Genomic DNA, 25,220 nt, shown 5'->3' with positions numbered 1-25,220 from the left:
CATAGTGCTTTGCCTGACAGCTGTATATCAGGCTATAGCTGCAGTGTGGTGCTTTGGAAATTAATGTTTTAGGTGTGGATCGAGGAGTACAGAGATCATATTATATACTTCACACTACATAAAACTTCATCTGAGTGTCCTCAAAACCTCAGTTGTTTGTTTTTTTGTTTTTTTTTAAGTAGCAGTCAAATTTATACAGATCATAAGACCAGTATAAATTTGGCTAGCTGTTGTAAGCTCAAGTAGATTTCAGTCACAGACTTGTTAAATTCAAGTAATGTCCCCTATCACTTTGGCAAAAAAAAGTTAGTAGAATATACTGCCTTCAGATTACTATTTGTGATCATCATGTATGCTCCACTGGACCAGTGGAAACCATTTACCGTTAATGAGGTAGAATCACTGTTTACATTTCTTTTCACTTTAATGTAATTTTGTGGTGTATTGTGTATTTTCCTAAAAAGTAAAGAAAAAGTTAACTCCAAGCATATCAGTCTGAATAAATTAAATGTCTAGCACCCACAAATAGATCAAATCATTACTCCATTATGTGGCATCTTATTTCTTACAGATATTTTGGAATGCATGCACCTTCCATAGTAAGGAACGTGCTTTTTTTTACATTTTCTGTATTAAGAAGCCTCTGTTGAACCAGTGGGTCTGCTCATGTGAATACCTCTGCCTACATGTGATTATGCTAATAAAACTTTTTACAAGTAGTAGATTAGCTGGAGTTGAAAAGCTAACGTCCAAAACCCTAAATGAAATCGACTGGAGAAAGTTGCTTGTCTTGCCAAATCCCTTTTATTTAGGGAGTTTCCCAGACTCCAGTCAGGAGGCAGTGATGGCTACTGCAGAGCTCTTGCTGTGCCCTTTCTTCCTCTCTGTATCAAATAGGTTCTGTAAAAAACAGAGGAGTGTTTTAGAACATCTTTATCTAAAGAGCCTTTACAGGTCAGATAGTAAACTCTTAATTTGCCAGTACAGTGTTCAGAACTAGTAAGTGGCAGCTCTTCCTGTCATCAGGAGGGACCATTTGTTCCTGGTTTTGTACACTGACAGCTACATGCTTTGCAGTGCTGAAATTTTCTGCCTTTCAACACATTGCAATCTGGTGGTGAAAAGTATTATTTTAGAATATATCTGCTTCTTTCAGGGCAAAAAGTAAGCTGCCAACTAGGAAGCTGCGAGAGACAATTCTAGAGATAAAGGTCCTTGGCTTGTTTCTGAGATAAGTTCAATACTGCAGCATGTAAAGTGCATTGTGTAAAAGTCCTTAGTGTTACCTGGAGAATAACTCTAAAGATATCTATTTTGAAACAGTGGTTCCAGCTAGAGTATGTAATGAACTCAGTAACAACACCGACAGCATGCTCCTCTTGTTAGAAACTAAGCAGAGAAAGGCAACCATACTGACTTCAGAATACTTATGCAAGTGAATATTTTGCTTTATACCAATTTCTTCATCTTACCACTAGTACTCAGGCAGTTCTGGCAGCTTTCTATTCCTTGTTTGTAGGGTTTGCTGCTGTATCATACAGTTGCTAATAGTACTGTGTTTTTCTCTATTACCGTAAAATGAAGCACTAGATAAGGGAACTGCTGGGTACTGTGGACTTTTTCAGTTCAGGTCACTTACTTGTGCCTGAACATAGAGTTCTAGCCACATTTTTGGGGTTTGCAGGTACAACAAAGAGAGAGATGATATGATCTGAGTGGTGTACTAGGAAAAAGATCTTTTCTATAGCATTATGGATGGCTATGAATGAAGCAAAACTGCATTTGCTAAAGGCCAAAAGGTTATGTAGTAATTTAGGTATAAACTGCAAAAACTTGTGTTGAAAATTTAATAAGTGTATGGGAGAAAAAATGTTAGATGTGGTATGTGGGATCTAAATGTAGCCTTGATGTGAAGACACGGGATGAAATGCCGTGTGACAGTGATCCCTTAGAGGCAAACCTGAGTGACAGATTGACTTATTTCTCAAAATAGCCCTTTGTTTCCTCTCAAACACTAAGGAGACTGTGTATCCTTACAGTAAATAATATGGTAAGGGTTCAGTAATGCATTTGTAATTTTGCAGTAAATTAGCTATTTTAAATATGACAACTTTCATTAATGACTAGACTTATTATAATCTACTTCAAGTAAAATGATATTTAGAAGTGTCTGTGTGTGTGTTTGTATATTTATATGTATTTCTGAAACATCGAACAAATTATCAGAATTCTGAGTTGTTCGTGGCTAGGCAATTTATTTTCTTTTGGGTAACTAATTCTGTAATATTTCTTCACATTATTTCCAAATTACAATAACATCAAGAATTCATGATTTGCCCAACATTATGAAAAATTTCAGTATAATCAGTTCAACTTCCTTATTCTGTTAGTTTGTGATATTTCTTTCAGTTTTGTTCTAATTTTCTATATGAATGTCCTGGTTCAGCTAGGATAGGGTTAGGTTTCCCCAACAGAGAGAGAGGAGGAAGGGATCTCCAGCCGGGTTATTCATACCATGCTGGCGTCAGGTCCAGGGGCAGAACCTTTTTACTTGCTTTTTGGTGGGCTCGGTGGCGGGAACATTTTTCTCCGTAAACCAGCTACCGGTATTTCTCTGTATATCGTTTGTCTTGTTCATTGTTATTGCTGTTTATTGTTGTTACCATTGCTACTGTTGTTGTTCAGATTGTTCTATCACACTGTTGTATTAAATTTCTTCTTATTTCAGCCCGGGTCTGTGCGTAACTTCCAGCCCAACTGACTGAGGGTGGGGGAGGGGCAACAGCAACGTGCTCTCCGGTCCCGGCATGGCTTAAACCAGCACAGCCCTAATTGGCACACCAACATGGGGCACGGAATAAGAATAAAAAGGGACAGACCCTGACCAGAGTGTGATAGAGCAATCTGTTGGGTGTAATTTTTTTGTTTGTATTTGTTTGATAAGAAAATGTTTGTGATGCTGGCCCACTTGTTTGCGTGGTGGGGCTGGATTAATCCTTATATCCAGTGTATGATCCCTGTGGTGGCGTTTGTTATCGATGGAAAACGTGTAAAGGGTCTTATGTTGTTATACAGGCTATTGAACACAGATGCTGCCTTTGTATCGCTGTGTGTGTGGGTGGGCCGGTACCTGTTTGCCGTTTGGGCTTTTGTTAAGGGTCTCACCCCCTCTGTGGGTGAGCCAGGGGAAGAGATCCTCTCGGCTTTTGGGAGGTTCAATTATTCTTGGAGCCTGCAGGCCAGTGTGGTTGTGGCACTATGCCTTCTGAATGCCTGCCTGATTTCGGTTTTGGCCATGCGGCACTTCTCTAACAATAGCAGTGCCCGGAAACCTGCCCTGAGGTCAGATGATAGTGAGTGGCAAGGGGTGTGGGAAAAGATGGGCAAAGGCCTGAGTCGGTGGGCACCCCCAATGCTTTGGAATTTCACTCCCGAGCAAATGCAGAGCCCTGAGAAGCTGATGGAGTGCTTAGAAAGGGTGTGTTGCCAAGCGGGCAAAACCCAGGTGACGCAATTCGCTGCGATGTGTTGGGGACTTGCCCATGCATACCGTGTCCTCTTTAATACCACCCGCTGCCCTCAAGGGGAAGAAAAGGCCACACAAACAATATCTGAACCGGGGGCACAGGCACAGCCAGTCTCAGTCGCCTCCACCAGCACAGCAACTGAGCCAGAGAGCCAGGCAGTGCCAGTGTCAGTCGCCCCAACACAGAAAACAAAATATACCAGAAAGTCAGTTCGCAGAGTGAGGGATGAGGATGTGCCAGGCCCATCAGTGGAACAGGAGGAAGGACCAGAGGTGATCCTCTGATCTCTATCCCCGACTGAGCTGTGAGATATGCGGAGAGATTTCGGCCGCCTGGGAGGTGAGCAGATTTGCACCTGGCTGCTCCGATGCTGGGACAATGGAGCCAGTGCTTTTGAGATGGAGGGGAGAGAGGCCAAGCAGCTGGGGTCTTTGGCCAAGGGTGCTGGCATTGATAGGGAAATAGGGAAACAGACTCAAATCCTCAGCCTTTGGAAGCGACTCCTGCTCAGTGTAAGGGAGAGGCACCCCTACAAGGATGATATCCTATGTCAGCTGAGCAAATGGACCAGCATTGAGAAAGGCATCCAGAACCTCAGGGAACTGGCTGTGTTTGAGATGATCTATGGTGATCTGAATAATGAGCAGTCACCCATGGACCCAGATCAGGCCCCTTGCACACACCTGATGTGGCAAAAGTTCCTGAAGAGCGCACCAGAAGCACACTCAAAAGCACTGGCAATAGTGTCCTGGTGGACAGACACCCACACTCTGACAGTGGATGGAGTGGTTGGCGAGCTCCGGCAATATGAAGGAAATCTCCCTTCATCTCAGCATTCCTGGGTCTCAGCTGTGGAGGAACTGTCTCAGAGGGTCCAGAAAATGGAAGAGGACATGTCCTATGTTCCACCTACACGGGCTGATGTCTCAGCCATTAGAAGTAAACGTTTCCCCACCCAAGAGAAAGGCAGCAGAAGGTACACACCACAAGGCACTCTGTGGTTTTTCTTCCACGGCCATGGAGAAGACATGAGGAGGTGGGATGGACAGCCCACTGCTGCCCTAGCTGCACGAGTAGAGCAGCTGAAAGGGAAGACCACCACGAAAGGGGAGTCCTCCAAGAAAAGCGCAGCTCCATTGTCCAGTCAGAAATTCCCCAGACAGAATAGAATGGCCAATGTTATGTCTGACCCTCTTGAGGGGACCAGTAAATCATTCTTACAAGAAGTGAGTGATGATGAGCAGGATTAGAGGGGCCCTGCCTCCAGCCAGGTGGAGGAAAGGGATAATCGGATTTACTGGACAGTGTGGATCCGATGGCCTGGCACATCAGACCCACAAGAGTATGAGGCTTTGGTGGACACTGGCGCTCAGTGCAACCTGATGCCATCGAGCTACAGTGGGGTTGAATCCATTTGCATCTCTGGAGTGACAGGGGGATCCCAACAGCTGACCCTACTGGAAGCTGCAGTGAGCCTGACTGGGAAGGACTGGCATAAGCACCCCATTGTGACTGGCCCAGATGCCCCGTGCATCCTGGGCATAGACTACCTCAGGAGAGGGAACTTCAGAGACCCAAAAGGGTACGGGTGGGCTTTTGGTGTAGCTGCCCTGGAGGAGGTTGTACAGTTGTCCACCTTACCCGGCCTCTCAGAGGATCCCTCAGTGGTGGGGCGGCTTAAGGTTGAGGAGCAGCGAGTGCCGATTGCTACCAGGACGGTGCACCGGCGGCAGTACCGCACCAACCGAGATTCCCTGGTCCCCATCCATCAGCTGATCCGTCAGCTAGAAAGCCAGAAGGTGATCAGCAAAACTCACTCACCCTTCAACAGCCCTATATGGCCAGTGAGAAAGCCCAATGGCGAATGGAGGCTAACTGTGGACTACCGTGGCCTGAATGAAGTTACGCCAGCAATGAGTGCTGCAGTGCCGGACATGCTAGAGCTCCAGCAAGAACTGGAGTCGAAGGCAGCCAAGCGGTACACCACGATTGACATTGCTAACGCATTCTTCTCCATTCCGATAGCACCAGAGTGCAGGCCACAGTTTGCGTTGACTTGGAGAGGCATCCAGTACACCTGGAATCGATTGCCCCAGGGGTGGAACCACAGCTCCACCATTTGCCATGGACTGGTCCATACTGCACTGGAGAAAGGTGGGGCTCCAGAACACCTGCAGCACATTGATGACTTCATTGTATGGGGGAACACAGCCAAGGAGGTCTTTGAGAAAGGGAAGAAAATCACTGAAATCCTCCTGAAGGCCGGCTTTGCCATTAAGCAAAAGAAAATCAAGGGGCCTGCAAGGGAAATTCAATTCCTAGGGATAAAATGGTAAGATGGGCGTCGCCACATCCCAATGGAGGTGATAAACAAGATAACAGCCATGGCCCCACCAACCTCTAAAAAGGAGACTCAGTCTTTCCTGGGCGCTGTGGGCTTCTGGAGGATAAACATCCTGAACTACAGCCTGATTGTGAGCCCTCCGTACCCTGTAACCCATAAGAAGAACTATTTTGAATGGGGCCCTGAGCAACAACAATCCTTTGAACAAATTAAGCGGGAGATTGCCCAAGCAGTAGCCCTCAGGCCAGTCCGGGAAGGGCAGGAGGTTAAGGACATGCTCTACACCGCAGCTGGGGAGAATGGCCCTACCTGGAGCCTCTGGCAGAGAGCACCTGGGGAAACCCGAGGCCGACCTCTAGGCTTTTGGAGCCGGGGATACAAAGGCTCTGAAGCTAATTATACACCAACTGAGAAGGAGATACTGGCAGCGTACGAAGGAGTTCGGGCTGCCTCAGAAGTGGTCGGCACTGAAACACAGCTCCTCCTGGCACCCCGACTGCCGGTGCTGGGATGGATGTTCAAAGGAAAGGCCTCCTCCACGCATCATGCAACCAATGCCACGTGGAGTAAATGGGTTGCACTGATAACACAACGGGCTCGAATAGGGAACCCCAGCCGCCCAGGGATATAAGAGGTGATTGCGAACTGGCCAGAGAGCAAAGATTCCGGGATGTCACCAGAGCAGGAGGTGACACGTGCTAAGGAGGCCCCACCATATAATGAGCTGCCGGATGAGGAGAAGCAATATGCCCTGTTCACTGATGGGTCTTGTCGTATTGTGGGAAAACATCGACGGTGGAAGGCTGCTGTATGGAGTCCCACACGACGGGTCACTGAAGCTGCTGAGGGACAGGGTGAATTGAGCCAGTTTGCAGAGGTGAAAGCCGTTCAGCTGGCTTTGGATATTGCTGAGCGGGAAATGTGGCTGAGGCTCTACCTCTACACCGACTCGTGGGCAGTGGCGAATACCCTGTGGACATGGCTGCAGCAATGGAAGCAGAACAACTGGCAACGTAAGGGTAAAACCGTCTGGGCTGCTGAAGTATGGCAGGACATTGCAGCCCGTGTGGAAAACCTCGTTGTGAAGGTGCGCCATGTGGATGCCCATGTACCCAAGAGTCGGGCCACTGATGAACATCGACACAACCAGCAGGCAGACCAAGCTGCTAAGATTAGAGTGGCTCAGGTGGACTTGGACTGGCAGTGCAAAGGTGAACTGTCCATAGTCCGGTGGGCCCACGAGACCTCGGGCCACCAAGGTAGGGATGCAACATACAGGTGGGCTTGAGATCGAGGGGTGGACCTTACTATTGACACCATTGCAGAGATCATCCATGGATGTGAGACATGTGCTACAATCAAACATGCCAAGCGGGTGAAGCCCCAGCGAAATGGAGAGTGATGGCTGAAATATAGATATGGAGAGGCCTGGCAGATCGACTACATCACACTGCCACAGACCCTCCACCGGAAGCGCCACGTGCTCACAATGGTGGAAGTAACCACTGGATGGCTGGAAGCTTACCCAGCGCCCCACGCCACCGCCCAAAACACCATCCTGGGCCTTGAAACCCAAGTCCTGTGGCAACACGGCACCCCAGAGAGAACTGAGTCAGACAACGGGACCCACTTCCGAAACAACCTCATAAATGCCTGGGCAGAAGAACACGGCATCGAGTGGGTCTACCATATCCCCTACCACGCACCAGCCTCTGGGAAGATCGAGCGCTAGAATGGACTGTTAAAAACCACATTGAAAGCACTGGGAGGTGGGATCTTCAAAGAATGGGACATGCATCTATTAAAGGCCACCTGGCTAGTCAACACAAGAGGATCTGCCAGTCGAGCTGGACCGGCTCAGTCGAGACGTCCACGTGCTGTAGATGGGGATAAAGTCCCTGTGGTGCGCATGAGGAATATATTGGGAAAAATGGTCTGGTTTAGCCCTGCACCAGGCAAAGGTAAAGGCAAACCCATCCACGGGATTGCTTTTGCCCAAGGACCTGGGTGCACCTGGTGGGTGATGCAGGACAATGGAGAGGTCCGATGTGTACCACAGGGGGACTTAATTCTGGGTGAGAACATGCCGTAAAATATGCTGTGCCTTTGTAAATTATTGTTTTGTTATTGTTAACTGCTAAATGGCAGCTGGACATGACGCAGATGGTATAGAATAAAGGGGTGGATTATGTCCTGGTTCAGCTGGGATAGGGTTAGGTTTCCCCAACAGAGAGAGAGGGGGAAGGGATCTCCAGCCAGGTTATTCATACTATGCTGGCATCAGGTCCAGGGGCGGAACCTTTTTACCTTGCTCTTTGGCGGGCTCGGTGGCAGGAACTTTTTTCTCCATGACCAGCTAGCGGCATTTCTCTGTATATCGTTTGTCTTGTTCATTGTTATTGCTGTTTATTGTTGTTACCATTGCTACTGTTGTTGTTCAGATTGTTCATCACACTGTTGTATTAAATTTCTTCTTATTTCAGCCCGGGCTCTGTGCTTAACTTCCATCCCAACTGGCTGCAGGTGGGGTGGGGTAACAGCAACGTGCTTCTGGTCCCGGCAGGGTTTAAACCTACACAATGATTTTCCCTCAACAGACCAAATTAATTACCTCAGACAGTAAATAATTTCATTTTACTGAAACTTTTTATCGTTATCATGATATTCCTTGTCTGTTCAGTGGAACAGAAGTACATTGATTGTGTATTCAGGGCTTCATCTAGTTATTTCTTGAAAACATGCAAGGATGGAGACCACACAACCTCTTTGGATAACCTGTTTCACTCTCTGACTAATTTCATGCTGAAAAAGTGCTTTATATCCTGTCTGAACATCTTTTGTTTCAGCTTATGTCATTCATCCTCCCAGCATATACCACTGATTAGCTAGACTCCATGATCTCCCCATGGGTCCTGAAGAGTGTAGTGTTTGATGCTGCCCCCAAGCTATCTCTTATTCCAGCTGAAGGAGCCCAGTTCCCTCACCCTGTCCTGCAGATGAGTGTTCCAGCCTCTGACTAGCTTGGTGACTCTCCCATGGATTCACTGCTGTTTATCAGTGTCTTTCCTGTATTGGAGCAGCCAAAACTGGACACAGTATTCACATGCAGTCTAACAAGTGCTAAGCAGAGGAGGACAAACCTTTCCCATTATACACTGGCTGTATGCTCATGTGATACAGGCCAGGATACTGTTGGCTTGTTCTGCTACCAGGACACACTGCTGGCTTATGTCCAGCTTGCTGTCTACCAAGACAGCCAGGTTGTTTCCAACAAAGCTGCTCCCCAGTCAGTATATAGCCTGTATCATTATGGTGAATTCTTTCTTTCCAAGTGTAGGACTCATCCTTGTTAAACTTCATGAAGTTCTTCTTGGCCCATTCTTCCAGTCTGTCTAGATCCCTCTGAATGGCACCTCTACCATCAAGTGCATTGATTGCTTCCCACAGTTTGGTGCCATCTGCAAACTTGACAAAAGCACACTTGGTCACTCCCTACAGGTCCTTGATAAAGATGTCAAATAGGACAGATCCCACTACTATGTATGTAGTTATTTTATCATAACAGGCAATCAGGCTGGTCAGCTATGATTTACCCTTGATAAATCTATACTGACTGTTCCTGATCATCATCATCTTCCTGTGCCTAGAAACATGTTCAAGGAGGACTGGGATTTTCCTCAGGAATAAATCAGGCTGACCAGCTTGAAGTTACCCAGCTTGGCCTTTTTGGCCTTTTTTTGAAGATAGATGCAACATTTGTGTTTTTCTAGTTGTGGGCAACCTCCCCTGACCTTTCAGAGATGGCAGAGATAGGCCTTGCAAGAGCATGGGACAGTTTGCTCAGCACCCTTAGATGCAGCCTCTTGGGTCTCATGGGCTTCTATGGATGAGTTCTCTGAGGCATTTCTGAATGTGTCAGCTGTTTCTGTAAGAGAGCCATACTTAACAGTTACATGTATTTCTAAGTCTCTGTACATGTTATTCCTTCCATTGAAAATTGGTTGACGTTTCCCACTTTAAGCGGTTTTGTTTCCTTTCAAAATATTATTGGCATAATATTTTGAAAGGTCAAATGTAATGTTTGTTTAGCTGAAGGTCACTTAAATTACATCACTTCCTCTATGGAATCTTTCTGGAATTTAATGGTTGTGATAAGAAAATCATGTATAGTAATGGTGCTCATGATTATGTAAAGGATATAATTGTTTAGGTACAAGTAACTCTCTGATTATCTCTAATTTCAGTGCTGTTGATAATCTCAGCAGATGACCCTGAAGTTATAGACAGTGAAGGCAGTGGACATTCACAACTGTATTTATAAATTAGATAAGAAAATAAATAAAAACCAAGGTATACTAAGTCTTGGTGTTCACTGTTTAAAAAAAATTATATATTAGTATAGAAAATATTTTATTATAAAGTCAGAGGTATCATTAAGAAAAGTACACTTTAAGTTAACATGCTAACTGTATTTTAAACATTGCATATTTTAGAAATTCAGCATTCTTTTTTTGAAAATGACAAAACATGGACTTCAAGCTAAGTAAAAAAAAAAATACAATTTATGTCATATTTTGTAATAAAGCAAAGCCAGAAATTCATAATAATGCTTTAAAAAGACACATTTTACTTGCAAGTGAGAGTCAGAGTTACATTTTTTCGTTATACTCTTAGGAATAAGTGCCCCAATTTTAATTATGTCTGAGAAAACTTGAACTGTTACAAATATGAGATTTTCCTGCTTAGAACCTGTATGCAACTTCTGCTTTTTGGTGGTTGATTCAGAAGTTATGAATGTACACTAGCTTCCCAGTCTTCTGCTGGTAAATTTTTATAATATTTTAAGAAATCCTAAAAGCACTACAGTAAATGTGAGGAGGGAATCCGCACACTGAGAAAATGTAGTGATGGGGCATTAGGTACTTACATGAGAGGTATTTTTTGCTGTATGTCTTCTTTCTGTTACCTCATCCAGAAGGCTGAATAGTCTTCTGGGAAAGACCAGCTCATATGTCTTGTCTTTCCTACCGTATATCCAGGCCTCTCTTCTTCCTAATGATGATTATGACACACTCTCTAACTCTAGAGATTATGGAAGGCTAGCATGCTGTCAAGTTGGAGTTTTGATATTTATTCAGCGTGAACAGGTTGGTGTTAGTAGATGCTACCATCTAGCTGCGTTAGTGCTTCTGCTTTCCAGCAAAAAGAGATGGGTCTTTTTGACTTACCAGTAATATGGATGAGAAAAGTGTTTGTATAGGCAGGCCGTGTGTCTCGTTTGGGCTATGTTCTTTGCTTGTGTGTGTGTACTTTCAGATGCAATTGCACCTGCTTACTGAGGGGATTTTCTCCACTGTATTCAGAGATAGCTTGTGTTAGTCTGTTTGACAGCTTTCTCAGGTGACGAAATACTTTCACAGATGGTGCTGATCCTTGCTGGGAGAGGCACTGAACAGTTCTTCTTTATAGCTAGGACTAACGTGTACTGTCCTAGAGCTTTTCCTCTGCTCCAGCAAAATGTTTTTCAGATAAAAGGTTAGTGGAAGCTCACAGTGAAGCAGAGAACTGTATGGGTGGCCACTCAGTTATTCCTGCATTAAGCTGCAGTAGTCTATCCTGAATTACAGCTGTTACATATCAACTAACTTGGCTGAGACTTCTTTGAAATGTCTTTTCAAATCATGACTAACTTGGCTACTAGCATTGTGTTACCTGTAATCCTGTAACTTTTTTTATCCTTTTCCAGATCTACAGTAAAGGTGTTACTAGACTTAGATTTTTTGCTTGACTTTGTTGACTCTAATTGTGTAGACCTGGAGACAGTTCACAGCTATCTATTTTAACTGATTTTCCTGTGTACATGTAAAAGAAAAATAAAGAAAAGATACATATCTCAGAATAAGAAATAGACAAGTATGCTGCATTTAAACTTGTTAGACTTTTTAAATGGCTAATTTATAGTGCTTTTCTTTTTCAAGTCATATTGATATTTATTACATTTGATCTGACACTCAACATATTTTGACTCAGGAGAAATAGTCATAAAGAACTCATAAATGCTAGGTGATATAGTGCTGTCCATTGTGGGTTCCTCCAGTTATGTCTGGTGGTTGTTGGTTCTGTCCATGAGCAGATTCAGCACACTCAAGTTGTCCAAAGGATTATCCAGTCAAAAACATGAAAAGTTGTTTCCCAAGTTAATGATATTTTTATAAGCTCATGAAAGTGTTTGCCAAAGTCAGAGAGGGGTAGGACTGCACAGTTGTGGGGAAGAAGGAGAGGATGAAAGAGTAAGCTTTCTCCTGTGTGGTGTCACTATACCATTACATTGGTTCAACTGTTGATGAGATCTCAGCTTCAGCTTGCACAGAGTTGAACTTAGAAACTGTTCTAGTTTAGCCTGAAAGCCAGAGCTGATGTCACCTTCAATGAATAATGAAGATCTGGCACCTTTTTGGTGTCATTCTGTAGAACATAAAATTCTTCAAAAGTGTTTATTACTTTTTTTCTCTTTTTAAAAAGTTTTCACAGTCTACTAGAGTAATAATCCTTTGTGGCTTTGTTCTCTGTCTCTTTACTCCAGTCGAGACCTCTTGCCCTGCAGGACATTTTGTGAGGCAGCAAAAGAAGGCTGTGAACCAGTTCTGGGTATGGTAAACGCTTCTTGGCCAGAATTCCTGAAGTGCTCTCAATTCCAAAATGAAACTGAAAATGACACCACTACAAGGGTATGCTTCTCACCACACCAAGAAGAAGGAAAGCAGTGTATGTTTTCGTTCTTAACTGTTTCACTATGTTCATGAGTTCCTATTTAATAATGTATTTTTTATTGTGTAGAAAAAGATGTGGGATTCAATTATTATTTCTGGTTCTGTTATGCTCCTTCACATTACTTTGATAAAGTCCAATTGTTGGTTATAGTTTTGCTGTGCTTTAATTGTTTATGCTGAATATTTTCAGGCTTTTTTGGTTTGCATCAAAAATTCTGAGCTGTTTTAAGGGAAGAAGGTAGGAGAAAAGTAATATGCCCTTTTAAAATGTTAAAACATTAACCTAGCACTGCCAAGTTGTGGTGGTTTGACTTTGGCTAAATGCCAGGTCCCCACCAAGTCGCTCTATCACTTCCCCCCCTTTCCCCTTGTTTTCTCAACAGGGCAAAGAGGGGAAAGAAAATAAGATAGAACAACCCTTTTGGGTAAAACAAAAGCAGTTTTAATATAAGCAAAGTGAAGCAAAGGTCCGTGCACGGAAGCAAAAAAAAAAAAAAAGAAGAACAGATTCATTCTCTCCTTCCCATGACCAGGTGCTGTCGGGCCTTCTCAGGAGCAGGGCTCCCGTACGCGTAGTGGTTGCCTCGGAGGACGAAGGGTGACCCCACCCCCTTCCTCCTTTCTCCCAGCTTTACACTGAGCAGACGGGATATGGTCTGGAATATCCCTTTGGTCAGTTCGGGTCAGCTGTCCTGGCTGTGTCCTCTCCCAAGATCTTGCCCCCCCGTCCCACTGGGGGAAATGTCGGGAAGAGCCTTGGTGCTGTGTAAGCGCTGCTCAGCAGCAGCCACAACACCAGGGTGCTATCAACACCCTGCCAGCTCCCAGCATAAAACACAGCACCGTGAGGGCTGCTGTAGGGGAAAAACAATTCTAGCACAGCCAGACCCAGTACACAAGTCCACCTCTAAACCATGTTCCTAAGTGCAACATTTACACATCTTTTAAATATCTCCAGGGATGGTGACTCCACCACTTCCCTGGGCAGCCTGCTCCAGTGCTTGACAACCCTTTCGGTGAATACATTTTTACTAATATCCAATCTAAACTTTCCCTGGTGAAACTTGAGGCCCTTTCTTCTTGTCCTATCACTTGTTACCTGGCAGAAGAGACCGACACCCACCTTGCTACAACCTCCTTTCAGGTAGTTGTAGAGAGCAATAAGGTTTCCCCTCAGCCTCCTTTTCTCCAGTCTAAACAAACCCAGTTCCCTCCGCTGCTCGTCATAAGACTTGTTCTCTAGACCCCTCACCAGCTTTCTTGCCCTTCTGTGGACGTGCTCCAGCACCTCAATGTCTTTCTTGTAGTGAGGGGTCAAAAATTGAACACAGTATTCAAGGTGTGGCCTCACCAGTGCCAAGTACAGGGGGGTGATCCCTTCCCTAGTCCTGCTGGCCACACACTATTTCTGATACAAGCCAGGATGCTCTTGGCCCTTTTAGCCACCTGGGCACACTGCCAGCTCATATTGAGCTGTCTATTAACCAACACCCCCAGGTCCTTTTCTGCCAGGCAGCTTTCCAGCCACTCTAAATACAAGGCATTTCCATCTCCTCATAGTTGCTGCTCTGTTCTCTAGATACAAATCCAAGTGAGATCAGACCTGAGAGTATCATATATGACTTTTTCTCTCATTGACCCCATTGCTGGAGTTCTCTTGCTGGCATCGGAAACTTTACTGTGGATATGCATCATCCCACAAGCCTAAGTGACGGAGGCTTGTATGGTCCATCTGTGGGTTCTAACTTTGTTAATAACTTCTGGGTGACAATAAACATGAAGAAATGATACGATGAAAATTGGTTTTTAATTTTTTTTAAAAACCCTGAAAAGTTATACCCTTAAAAGGAGAATATATAGTGTATTTTTTAATGTTAGTTAATGCTACAATTAAGATTGTATATCATGGATTACACTTTCAGATGCATAATGATGTAGCCCTTAATCACTGGACCAAGTCTTTTTAGCAGTTGGATTCTCTCCATCCGTTAGGGTGTGTTTTGAGGGGTCATGAAGTAAAGGCTGATGGACTGTGGAGACCCTAGGTGCTTATTGGCAGCTCTGACATCCTGTTGTATAAAACAAAAGACATTTAAAATTCATTTTTTCATTAACTATTATGCATAATGCTTGGATATGAATAGTTTTCATGTAGAATGATAGACTATAGAGAGTATTTTGACTTTTTTTTATTTAAAAGAATTGTTCTTATGTGATTCCTCTATGACTGCAAAAGGTGAGAGTCCAGGTTCACTAGGCTGTTTCTCCTACTGAAATAAATTATGCTGTACTTGAATATTTCTTTCTGCAGTTTGTATATTTGAAAGAATTTGAAAGAATTCTCTGAACACAGTAAAACCAAACAGCAGTGGTCAGTTCACTGTTCCAGTTCCTTTTTACCTAGGGTTTAGCCCAGAGCACTCTTCACATTCTTCTCAGGGAATTCCTGGAAATTCCAAGAGCATGTCCTTGGCATATGACTGCTTATGTCTCAACTTTGTGGTTTCTTTTGGGGACTGGTGCTTCCTGATTATGTGCAGTGAAACCCTCCCTGCCCACATATGCCTTGCATATAATTTGTTTTGTGTGATGATGTGATTCTCTTTAGGGGCTTTAGTTATTTCTTGTATTTATCAAAAATAAGGTCTGGCTGTTATACTGCTTATTTTAGCACAATATCACCCAGTGCAAAACAAATTTTTCTCTTGATTATTTTTGTCTGATTGTGACTAAATACTCTATATCCTCCACATTTTCTGAGTTGAAAATGATCACTCCTCCAAAAAGTCCTTGAACCTCACATGCCTTTCCAAGCTCTGTTGGAGAATGTATGCCTGATGTATGACTGATCTAGTTAGAATCCAGAGCATTTATTCTGGGGCAATTACCAGCTTTCCTGAAAAATGTTTATTAGTTAGAATTGGGATTACCTAGCAGATATATACTTGTACATGTGTCGCTGCTGATATTTTTCTCTTTATTTAGATTTTTCCTTCACAGGCGTTGCAAATTGAGTGCACTTTTCCACTGTGGAGAAGCTATTACGACATACATTCCTGATGTGATCGCAGATGTACTGAATGTACTGGGAAATCTTAGCCATGTGCCATTATAGTAAAACCATCCGAGTGTACAAAAATATGTCACAGAGGAAAAGGTGCAGTTCTGTATACCAGGCTGCATCTGTCAGGTTGATACCATTTCACACAAGTGACAAGTGAATATGCAGTAGATGAGAAAATCAGCTACTCTGAAAATAGTTTCAGGAATCCAGCTGTTGAGATTTAAGATAGAACTGGTTTCACAGTTCTAATGAGTTGTGAGCATGTAAGAAAGTGAAGGGGAAGCATCATCAGTCATTCATTCCACATGAATCCAATAATGCATTCTGGGGGTGAGAAGTCTCAGAAACCTTCCTGGAGGCTGCTATACATATCCCTACTCACAGAAATATTCCAGCTCTGTTTTTCTTTCTTTCAACTGTCACTGTGTTTTTCTGTTATTTTATTTGCTTTGACCTGACAACATATTTGATGCTGTTAAAACTGTGGAGAAAAAAATACACAGTAGCTTGAATGAGAAGTAAGGCAACGGAGTGAGCCGACTTGCATTAACATGCAGCATTTGCAAAAGCCCTGAAATGATTTTTTTAGTTAATTTGAATGGTAAAATGCTTTCAAAAGTACCAGTGAATAGGATGCTTCTGCTTTTTATACAGTGAAATTGTGTAAGTGACAGTATGGAACTGTCTATGTTCACTTTTGTATTATTAGTAGAGGCATCATGAATATCTGTTTCTGTTAAAAAATTATGCACAAGAGGCCTGAGCTGCACTTCATAGCCATGAGATTTGTAATAAATATTAATATTTAAGATCTATAAAAGACATAGTACATTAACATTTAAATATAAAGTATGAACTCTATTGCATTGCTATGTTGCATATTATTTTTACTGTTCTTTTACTGTTTCTTAAAAAAAAGTATGTGACAAAACCCACAAACTGTGAGACCTTTTTTCCAGTGAAAAACTGTTTTTAAATAGCTATCAGTTGTGTCACATTCTGAAAATATTTTCTCATATAATTTTTCCAAGAACAAATTTACAGTTTTGTCTTAGAAGATTTTATCTCTCCACAGAATTTCTTGCAATGTTTCAAGTAGTGAAAGTTAAACATATGAAAGTACATTTTTTTTCAGGTACCTTTTATTGCAAATCCTCCTGAGATCAAAATTTCATTCCTATTGGAATGAACATTGTGGATTTTAGTCCTGACTCAGATTTAACGGAAACATTAACTTACTGTTTTTTTTTTCTTTTTATGTCTGTTTCTTGAAAGATATTGCTCATTTACTTGTTTAATTCTTTTCTGAACAATGTAAGAAAGGGACTTGACATGCTGCAATGGTTTCTGGGTATTCTAATAATTCCTATATACTACGAATGGATATGCCTTCCTATTAGTAGTTAAACTTTAAATCTGTAAAAAGGAATGATTAAAAAAAATCATGAGAAGGGATGAAAGTAGGTAGGTAAGTATGTGTGTAAGTAACACACAATGTTATAAGTAGCATTAAATTATAAATAACACAGAACTTTTCTGTAAGACGAATCTTTGTGAACTTTTAACTCACTGGTTATTGCAGCAGTTTTTCAGTTGGATAAACTATTTTAATTAATTTTTTCTGGTTAGAAAAGCTATAATAGTTGGTGAGCGGGAAAGCCATTGCTGATAACCTGGTTAATCTCTCTTCTTGGCAAAAACATAGAAATTAATTATTGTACATGTTGATAAATGCCCTGCAATGTTCAAGGGCATGAAAGGGCTAAATGCATGTATAATTGGAGTAAGCTCTTTCAGCTGTTTGAAGATGCCACCACAGGAGCTCTTAGCTTGGTTTAAGCTGGATAAGAAGCATTTAATTGGAGCACCAAATTAAGAATATTAGCAATAGTCATTAACAGTTAATGTATAACATTTTATGATACTGTAAAAACAGATAGTTAATAGGTGTAGTAACACCACAATTATAGACTTCAGCAGTACTTCTCTCTTATAATAGCATTGCCTTTACCTAAGTTTAGCTTTGAGTTTTGTAGTAATTCAGCTGAATAGTTCAAACTTTCTTCTTGGGGCTATCATCATACCTTATCTTGTCCTGCATGAGCTGCAATAGTGCAAACAATACAGAAAATACTCTAGAGAATGAATATAAAGTATACAAGGAAATTACTAATTCTCTTAACCAAATATGCTTAACTAGTTCAGATCCTGTTTTGTTTTGTTCCAAGAATACAATACCAATTTAAATTGTTCTGATACTCTTTTTTTCCCCAGTTTATCTTCCAGGATTTTTCACAGTTATTAATTTAGAGAATTGTCTTTGAGGAATACCTTTGAGCAGAGATTCAAAGGCAGTATCTGGTTACAACCAGATTTTTTTTTTTTCTGTTGGCAATGTGAAGCTAATGATGAATATCCAATAGAGAATTTATTTGAGAAAGAACTTTTAAAATCAGAAAGACATTATCTTTCTTTTGTTCCTTTGCATTCACTTAATGCAGTGGCAAGAAGAGAAAGGTGATCTGTATATGGGTAACGTTGATACTGAGCAGCTGCAAAAACAGCAGTAGTGGAGTAATTTTTTGAGGGAGACTAAACGTTTTTCAGGATTGTGATAGTGTTAGTGAGGAAACATTCACAGTTGAAAAAATTATTGCCCCCAAGCAGTCATCCTTTAGTTCTGTTGACTCTACATTTGTTTTTTCTCACATTCTGCCTCCCCCACCATTTATCTTTGCCTGCCTTCCTGTTCTTTGCCTGTTTGCCAGCTTGGAGTTTACTATGTGGCCTTTTTAGGCCACTTGAGTGGAAGAGAAAGGTCTTTTGTGTTCATTCTCCCATGGGGTTTTGCATTGTAAGGTAATAGAGGAATGGACAGTTTCCTGGGGGGAACGAGTTACCAACTTTCCTCATTCTGTGATCATGATCCTAGTATCAAAACTTTATAGAATTCACAGCTACAAGATGAATACACTGTACTGCAGTGTACATAGGGTACAGGGTGATGAAAATTTGCAGGCAAGAGAATGAATACAGGGATTTCTATGTGTCTCACTGCTATTGTGACTGTATTGAGTCAGATGAAAAGTCCATCTACCTTGTAATGCTGACTCCAAAAGCTACCAAAATCAGATGCTCAGAGAAGAGTAGAACAGGGCAGGACTATGGGGCAATACTTTTCCAAAATACTCCTGTATTTTTCATCTGTTTAAGATTCAAGGACTTCTCTGCCATTTGTGACCCACCATAGATTTTTCTTCTATTATTGTATACCTTTGTTTCATGGATCTGTGTACATTTTAGCACCCGTAGTATCCTGTTGCAAAGTGTTACAGCTTATCTATGCATTGTATGAAGAGTATCCCCTTTTGGTTGTTTTAAAGATAATTTTATTTGATACCTCCTACTTATTTCATAGCATTAGACAGTGAATGTTGTCTCCACTTTGAAAAAAAAATAGCAGCGCTTTTCATGGTCATGTGCTTTGTTGCTATACCTTGAAATGTAACCAGATGCCCTTCTCGAGGATGGTAGAATAATATGTTTATTTCAGTCTGTGCTATCTGCAGTTTTCCAGGGACCCGCCCACATAATCCTCCATAGATGGCATTCCAGTAATCTAGCTGGGAAGTACAGCACATAAATGGTCTTGGCTCCTCAGAGACACTCTTGATAGTACACCAGACCCAGGTAAAATAAAGCACTTTCTGCCACCAGTGGTGTTTAGTCAAGGGTTCTGGAAGTTTTTCCAGATTGTAAACCTTTCTGGGGAAGGTTTAAAACAAGCAAGTTTCTCTGTCAGCAAGGATTGCTTCCATTTGCTTTGGCTTCCATTTGCTTTGGCTTCCTTTTACCTAACATTGTTTCTTCTTCAAATCTGAGTGGGATGGTCCATAATGTTCTACTTCAGAAACCTATTTCAGGCTTTATTTCTTCTTTTTCTTTGTTTCAAACTGTCCCAGTATTTCTGAGTATGCAGCTGTTTGGCGGTGTTCAAGAAAGTCTTACAAATGGTTGCAAATCTATATCCTCTAGGTTTCAGATCAAATATTGAAATTCAACATCCAACAAAAGTGTTTGTTTTACAGCATAAGACAAGGCTTTTATAATTTCCATTAAAATCTGAGCCTTGGAGGTATGATCAAATTGTCAACCTTCTGAAAACTTTGGTAGAAAGCAGAAATTACATTCATTGGAAATACTGTTCACAGTGTGTGTGCTCTTCTTGCCCTGAACACTGCGCTGACCAAACATATGCAGTCATCGCCTGTTAGAAGACTGCAAGAGGTGAGATTAATTTTTCTTAAAATTCCTTCTGATTGCTGCTGGGTGCTAAAACTGAGAAAAAGAAAACTGATTTCATTCTTCTTGTTTGCATATAACATGCAAGATAAACAGGAAGATGCTCACTTTAAGTGAGAAGAAATGGAGAAGTAGATGGAAATCAGAATCGATAGGAGCAGAATAGGATAGAGATGTATTAGGAAGGGAGAGTCAATGATTTATAAGTGCTTGAACACATTTTTGTTCGCTGTCCAGATATGAATATGGGACTCCAGAATCTTTGCTCTTCTGATCTGCAGGAAAAATGGTCAGATAAATGTCCTTTCCCAGGCCAAATTGGCATATTCACACAGAAGGTAGAAGTCTGTTGTTGCTTTCTTAGTACCAGTGAAGTTCTGTACTGATGGAGATCTGCAAGCAGATCAAGATGGTTCCTTTAATGGTTATTTTTGATGTATTTATGCTGTTTTCTTTTTTGAACATGCAGGAAATAGCATAAAAGCCTAAGTTAGAAGAATGTAAGATTTCCGAATCAGTTAAAGTTGCCTTTCCAACCTCAAATGCCTTTCTTGTATGATGATTTACAATCTTTTGATTATGTTATCATATTCTATTTTTACCTGACATCATCGTCTGTGGGATAAATACTGGTCTACAGGGAACTAGAGACCATACCGAAGAAGGCTATTTATTCTAGGACCCCCTGTAGAGTTTACCAATTATAGCAGTTGGAAAGTGCAATGCATAAGGCAGGGAACTGGAGAAACACAACAGTTTGGCTCATAATAAAGAAAATGTGATGTTATAATATAGAATGAGATTCTTTCTGTCACTGTTGCAGAGACCATGTGTAATGTTGAGCAAGGCACTGGAATAAAAATTTTCTCAACTGTTGTATGAACACTTCCAATTAACTGGACTCTTTATTTTTATAGCTGGGGTTTATTCACATTTGAAACATGCTCTTGCAGCTACAGGTAAAGGTGACAGGAGCTATTTTTTGAACATGTAAAATAACATCAGAGTCTTTATTCTCTAGGAAAAAAAAAAAATCACGTACTGATGTGTGTTAGATTGGACAATTGAAGTTATTATTAATTATTTTCACCTTATGTTACAGATGCTTTCAATTAAACAGCCACTCACCAAAAATAATAATAAATTATTATTAACACAGGTAACTAGCTCTCCGTAAATTACAGGTTTGAATGTCTGTGAGAGGAGAACAGAACAACTTTCTAGGGTTTAACGGCAACCCAGAATGCATAACAAAGAACTCTAGAGGGGTTAATGCCCTGCTCCCTGGGGTTTAACGACGACCCCAAAGCTTTACAAAGCCCTGCTACCTAGGGTTTAACGACAACCCAAGACGCTCTATCACTCACCTGACAAGTGAGGGCTCTCACCCTCGAGGACCTGCTCAGGGCAGCGTCCCGACCCAAGGCCCCTCGAGGAGTTTCCTTGGGCAGCGTCCTGACCTAAGGGGAGAGTCCTCGACCGCAGCTGCTGCTCCAGGGGACGAGCTCCCAATGGCTCCCCCAGGGGACCCCATTGATCCCCAGGCCCAGTCTGACCTGTGGTCAATAGCGGCTCCCATTGGCCAAAGGCCCCAATTGCCACGAGGCCCTGAGAACAAAGGCAGCCCAAAGCTGCTACACTTCAGCAGCCAAGAAGCTCTGCTCTCATTGGGCAGACGCACCTACACCTTAATATCTCAGTGGCTCATTTTTTTTCCCCTGTAAAATGAGAATATGAATGCTATGTGACCTTATGTTGCTGTTAAGACTATCGTATTTGCAGTCTGTAATACTCTTCCAAAAGTGGTAGAATAGAGGGGAGGCTGTAACTCTTCAGTTAGAAGTTAAGAAACATGTCCAACTGCACAGTAGGTAGGGAGGGCACCTGCTGAGCAGCACATAATAAGAGTTTGCAAAAGGATGGTGCTGGTGGTTTTGCCCTACCTTGCTTGTTAGAAACCTTCTTTAAAATATATTGCGTAAGTAGCTTTCACTGCAATAACCATGGCCCCATTACACCACTGGAAAATAATGTTTTTCTTGCAAAATCAAGATCATGTGCTGCCCAAGTGGAGAATGCACCTGGGAATGTAATAGAAAAGATTCTGAAATTATTCACATAAGTTTTTAATACAAACACATTCTTCATAAAAGGGTGTGTATGTCAGTTGACTAAGATTGCCATGTTTCTTGGGGGTGATAAAATAATATTTCAGTCTTAGAAAAGCATGTAAATATGTTGAAAAAAAAAAAAATCCCCTGCTGCCAAAAGTTAAGAGTAAAAATGAAGGTGCTGAGAGTATATATATCCATTGCCACAGTGCAATAGAAAGAACTGCTGTGATAGGACCACAAATAAAATTGGAAATCTGGATAATTAATTGCACTTGCATTCAATGCAAGCTGGAGTTAATTGTGATATTTGAAAAACACACTCTGCATGTTTAGACATGTCTGGTGCTCAGTGATACATCACAGCATCCACTGTACACTTAGTGGTTTGGCAAATTGTGAAGAATATCACATTTCTATATAGAAGGCTGATCATGAGCAGAAATTATTATATTTTTTGTAGGCACATTAAAGGCTCCTTCTACAGTCCCAAGGGCAGATTTAACAGGTGTAATTGTCTTTTCATGACTGCCTGTTGAGGTCTTGTAAATGGGTCATTTACAGATAGCAGGTTTAAATGGCTTTGTTCTGTCTCAAAAATCATATTGTTTCCATTGAGATGTATTTTTCAGGTTCTCCTCTTGACTTTCTTGCATTCGGTGATGTTCCCCTGACAGCTGTCCTGATGTTTCCCAAAACAGAAATACAATTCAGTTCCTGCAGGAAATCTTGAATATCAATTCATCAGTGTGAAAATAAGTTCATAAGAGTCCTGCAGCATTAACTTTGTAGTACTGAGGCTAATGATTTTTCTCCTCAAAGACCTCAAAAAAACAGAGAAGTTTTTTCATCTTTTTATAGGTATAGAGCTAAGGCACAGGTTGCCTGAATTGTCCAAGGTGATGCAAAAAGTTTGCAGCAGACCTAGGAAGAGAACCTTTATCTCTGGAACACATAAAAGATTCCTTACTCTGTAAGAACATCTTGCCTTGCCTATGCTTTTTTTTTATGGTATTGCTTCATAGTGCTTTTATAAATTAGCTAATCTTTAATGAATAATGTAATGTTTGGATTTTTTGTAAGTAGCTGATTTTTTTCACTGTTAAAAATCAAATCAAGCATTTAATAAGACATGGTAATAGTATTTAATAAGACAAGGCAATAAAATTCAATTTCACTAGAGAAAGTAATGAGTTTTTCAAAGAAATTTTCTGTCTGCTCCTCAACCACAACGTAATGGGAGATGTTTTATAAATCAAAAAAATAAAGGAAAGAATTTTAGGGAAAAGGGTGATGGAGACTTGTATTGTGTAAGGGAATATTAGCTGTATTTGCAGGTGGAACTTTCCTTAAAATGAGGCAGTGTTATTTCCATGAGATTTAAGAGCAGTTATCATGAGATAGAGAATATGTTGCAACTGTGATAATCATTGTAGGCTGACAACAGAAGATGATTTTGCCCTCTACTGAAAATCTAAGAGCCCTGCTAGATGTCAAAACATGACTGTTCACTTTTAGTGAAGAGAAAAAACCAGTTATTAATATTCTAATGTTTAGGAGTTGGGTTACTTGGAGGGTGCTCAGGAAAGCGTGGTTTTAAAGAAAGTGAATGCTCACTTTGCAAATGGTGGCATACCTAATACACTGTGCAGGAACAATGGGGCACTCTTCTTTTGCAGTGAAGATGTCTTGCATGTGTACTGTAGCATCTGGGATAACTGAAAGAATAATGGAGAACTGGGGACAAGGAATACCTCCCTATCTGCCTGTCAGTATCACATTAGTTTTCTAATATAGCTAGCCAGAGGCATCAAACAGCTGTTGGAACTTGAGATAAGTCGTTGACTGCCAGGTAGCATCAGACGAACAGAAATGAGGCACCACGAGGAGCCAGGCTGAGCAATCAGCCTGCTGTAACCCAGCAGATAAGGACCTCAGGTCACCATCAAGGAGCAGCATGATCCGGGCTGCTCCCTCCAGGCAGACAAAGCTGGGACCTGAGGTCATACTGCTGGGCTGCAGTGCCTGAATGCAGCAGGCACAGCTGGCCCCAGACATGGCAAAGTGATGAACCAGGTGCAGGGTCCAATCAGAGAGCCCAGTCAGGAGACAGGACCGGGGACAGGACTGGTGGCAAGGCTTCAAAGTGGCTTCAAGCCCACCTAGGAGCCAGGGCCAAAGTTAGGGCTGCAGATCAGCTACGGTGTCTATGTGAGGGATCCATCCAGGAGGTGAAGTTGGATATAAGACTGTGCCTCCAGCAGTGCTCAGGTGAGCCTGAGTGCATGGGCAGGGTGTGGCCCCCAGGGGAGGCTAGTCAGGGCATTCAAGGACTATTGGTGCACTCATGGCTCTGACAATCACTATGGGCAAGTTGTCCTGGTAGATTGAAGAATGCAAAAGAATGGCAAAAAGATGCATTCTAGGCTGTAGGTTGTACTTGGTAGCTGCAGATTAAGAATAGCAGTGAAAAGAAAACCAGTGCAACTGAGAAATAGTACAAAACCATGGAGATCTTAGGCCTAGGTCTAGAAAGGATGCTGGTCATCATTGGAAGTGTGAGAGAGTGAGAAGAGAGAAAGGTATTAGAGTAAGACCAAGCCTGACAAACTTTCCCTTACCAAAGTGAAGGCAACAGCAGTGCTGAAGGATGTATAGATGAGATGCAGGAGGATATGCTGTAGGGGAGAACTTTGTAGAGTAGGGCTGATGGTTGGACTTGATGATCCCAAGGGTCCTTTCCAACCTGAATGATTCTGTGATTCTGTGACTCTATGATATTGGTCTCCCACCAACAGTCAAAATTTTCGGTAAGATACTGTTGAGAAGACCAGTACCTTTCAACAAGTAAGACGCTTACTTTGTCAAAACAGGGAGATAACTTTTTTAATTCCTGATTTAGGTTTAGATTTTGAGGAATACAGTTCTATAAACCACTTTGAATTGCTCACCCGATTGCTTGCTTGTCAATGGACAAATCGCTTGGGCCTCCTATCTGTCAGCTTTGTACATGTGCAAAAAAAAGAGGCATAACACTTGCTATCCTGGAGTCTAAAACACTGTAAGATAAAAGCCATGTGTTTGAGATTTTAGGAAAAAGTT

The 25,220-nt window shown here is 41.9% G+C and overlaps 1 protein-coding gene across 2 annotated transcripts in view; it reads left to right on the top strand.

Annotated features, from left to right (window-relative positions):
• CORIN (corin, serine peptidase) overlaps positions 1-25,220 on the top strand; it is a 179,254-nt gene that overhangs the window by 75,667 nt on the left and 78,367 nt on the right. For both annotated transcript variants that reach the window (XM_074904747.1, XM_074904748.1), the window contains exon 5: positions 12,455-12,636. In XM_074904747.1, coding sequence (XP_074760848.1) covers positions 12,455-12,636 — 182 coding nt within the window. The remainder of the gene's footprint in view (positions 1-12,454; positions 12,637-25,220) is intronic.

Source organism: Athene noctua, chromosome 4 (assembly GCF_965140245.1).
Source record: "Athene noctua chromosome 4, bAthNoc1.hap1.1, whole genome shotgun sequence".
In the NCBI taxonomy this organism is placed as follows: Eukaryota; Metazoa; Chordata; class Aves; order Strigiformes; family Strigidae; genus Athene; species Athene noctua.
The sequence above is the reverse complement of the archived record's forward strand: the minus strand, read 5'-3'. Positions and strand labels throughout refer to the sequence as shown.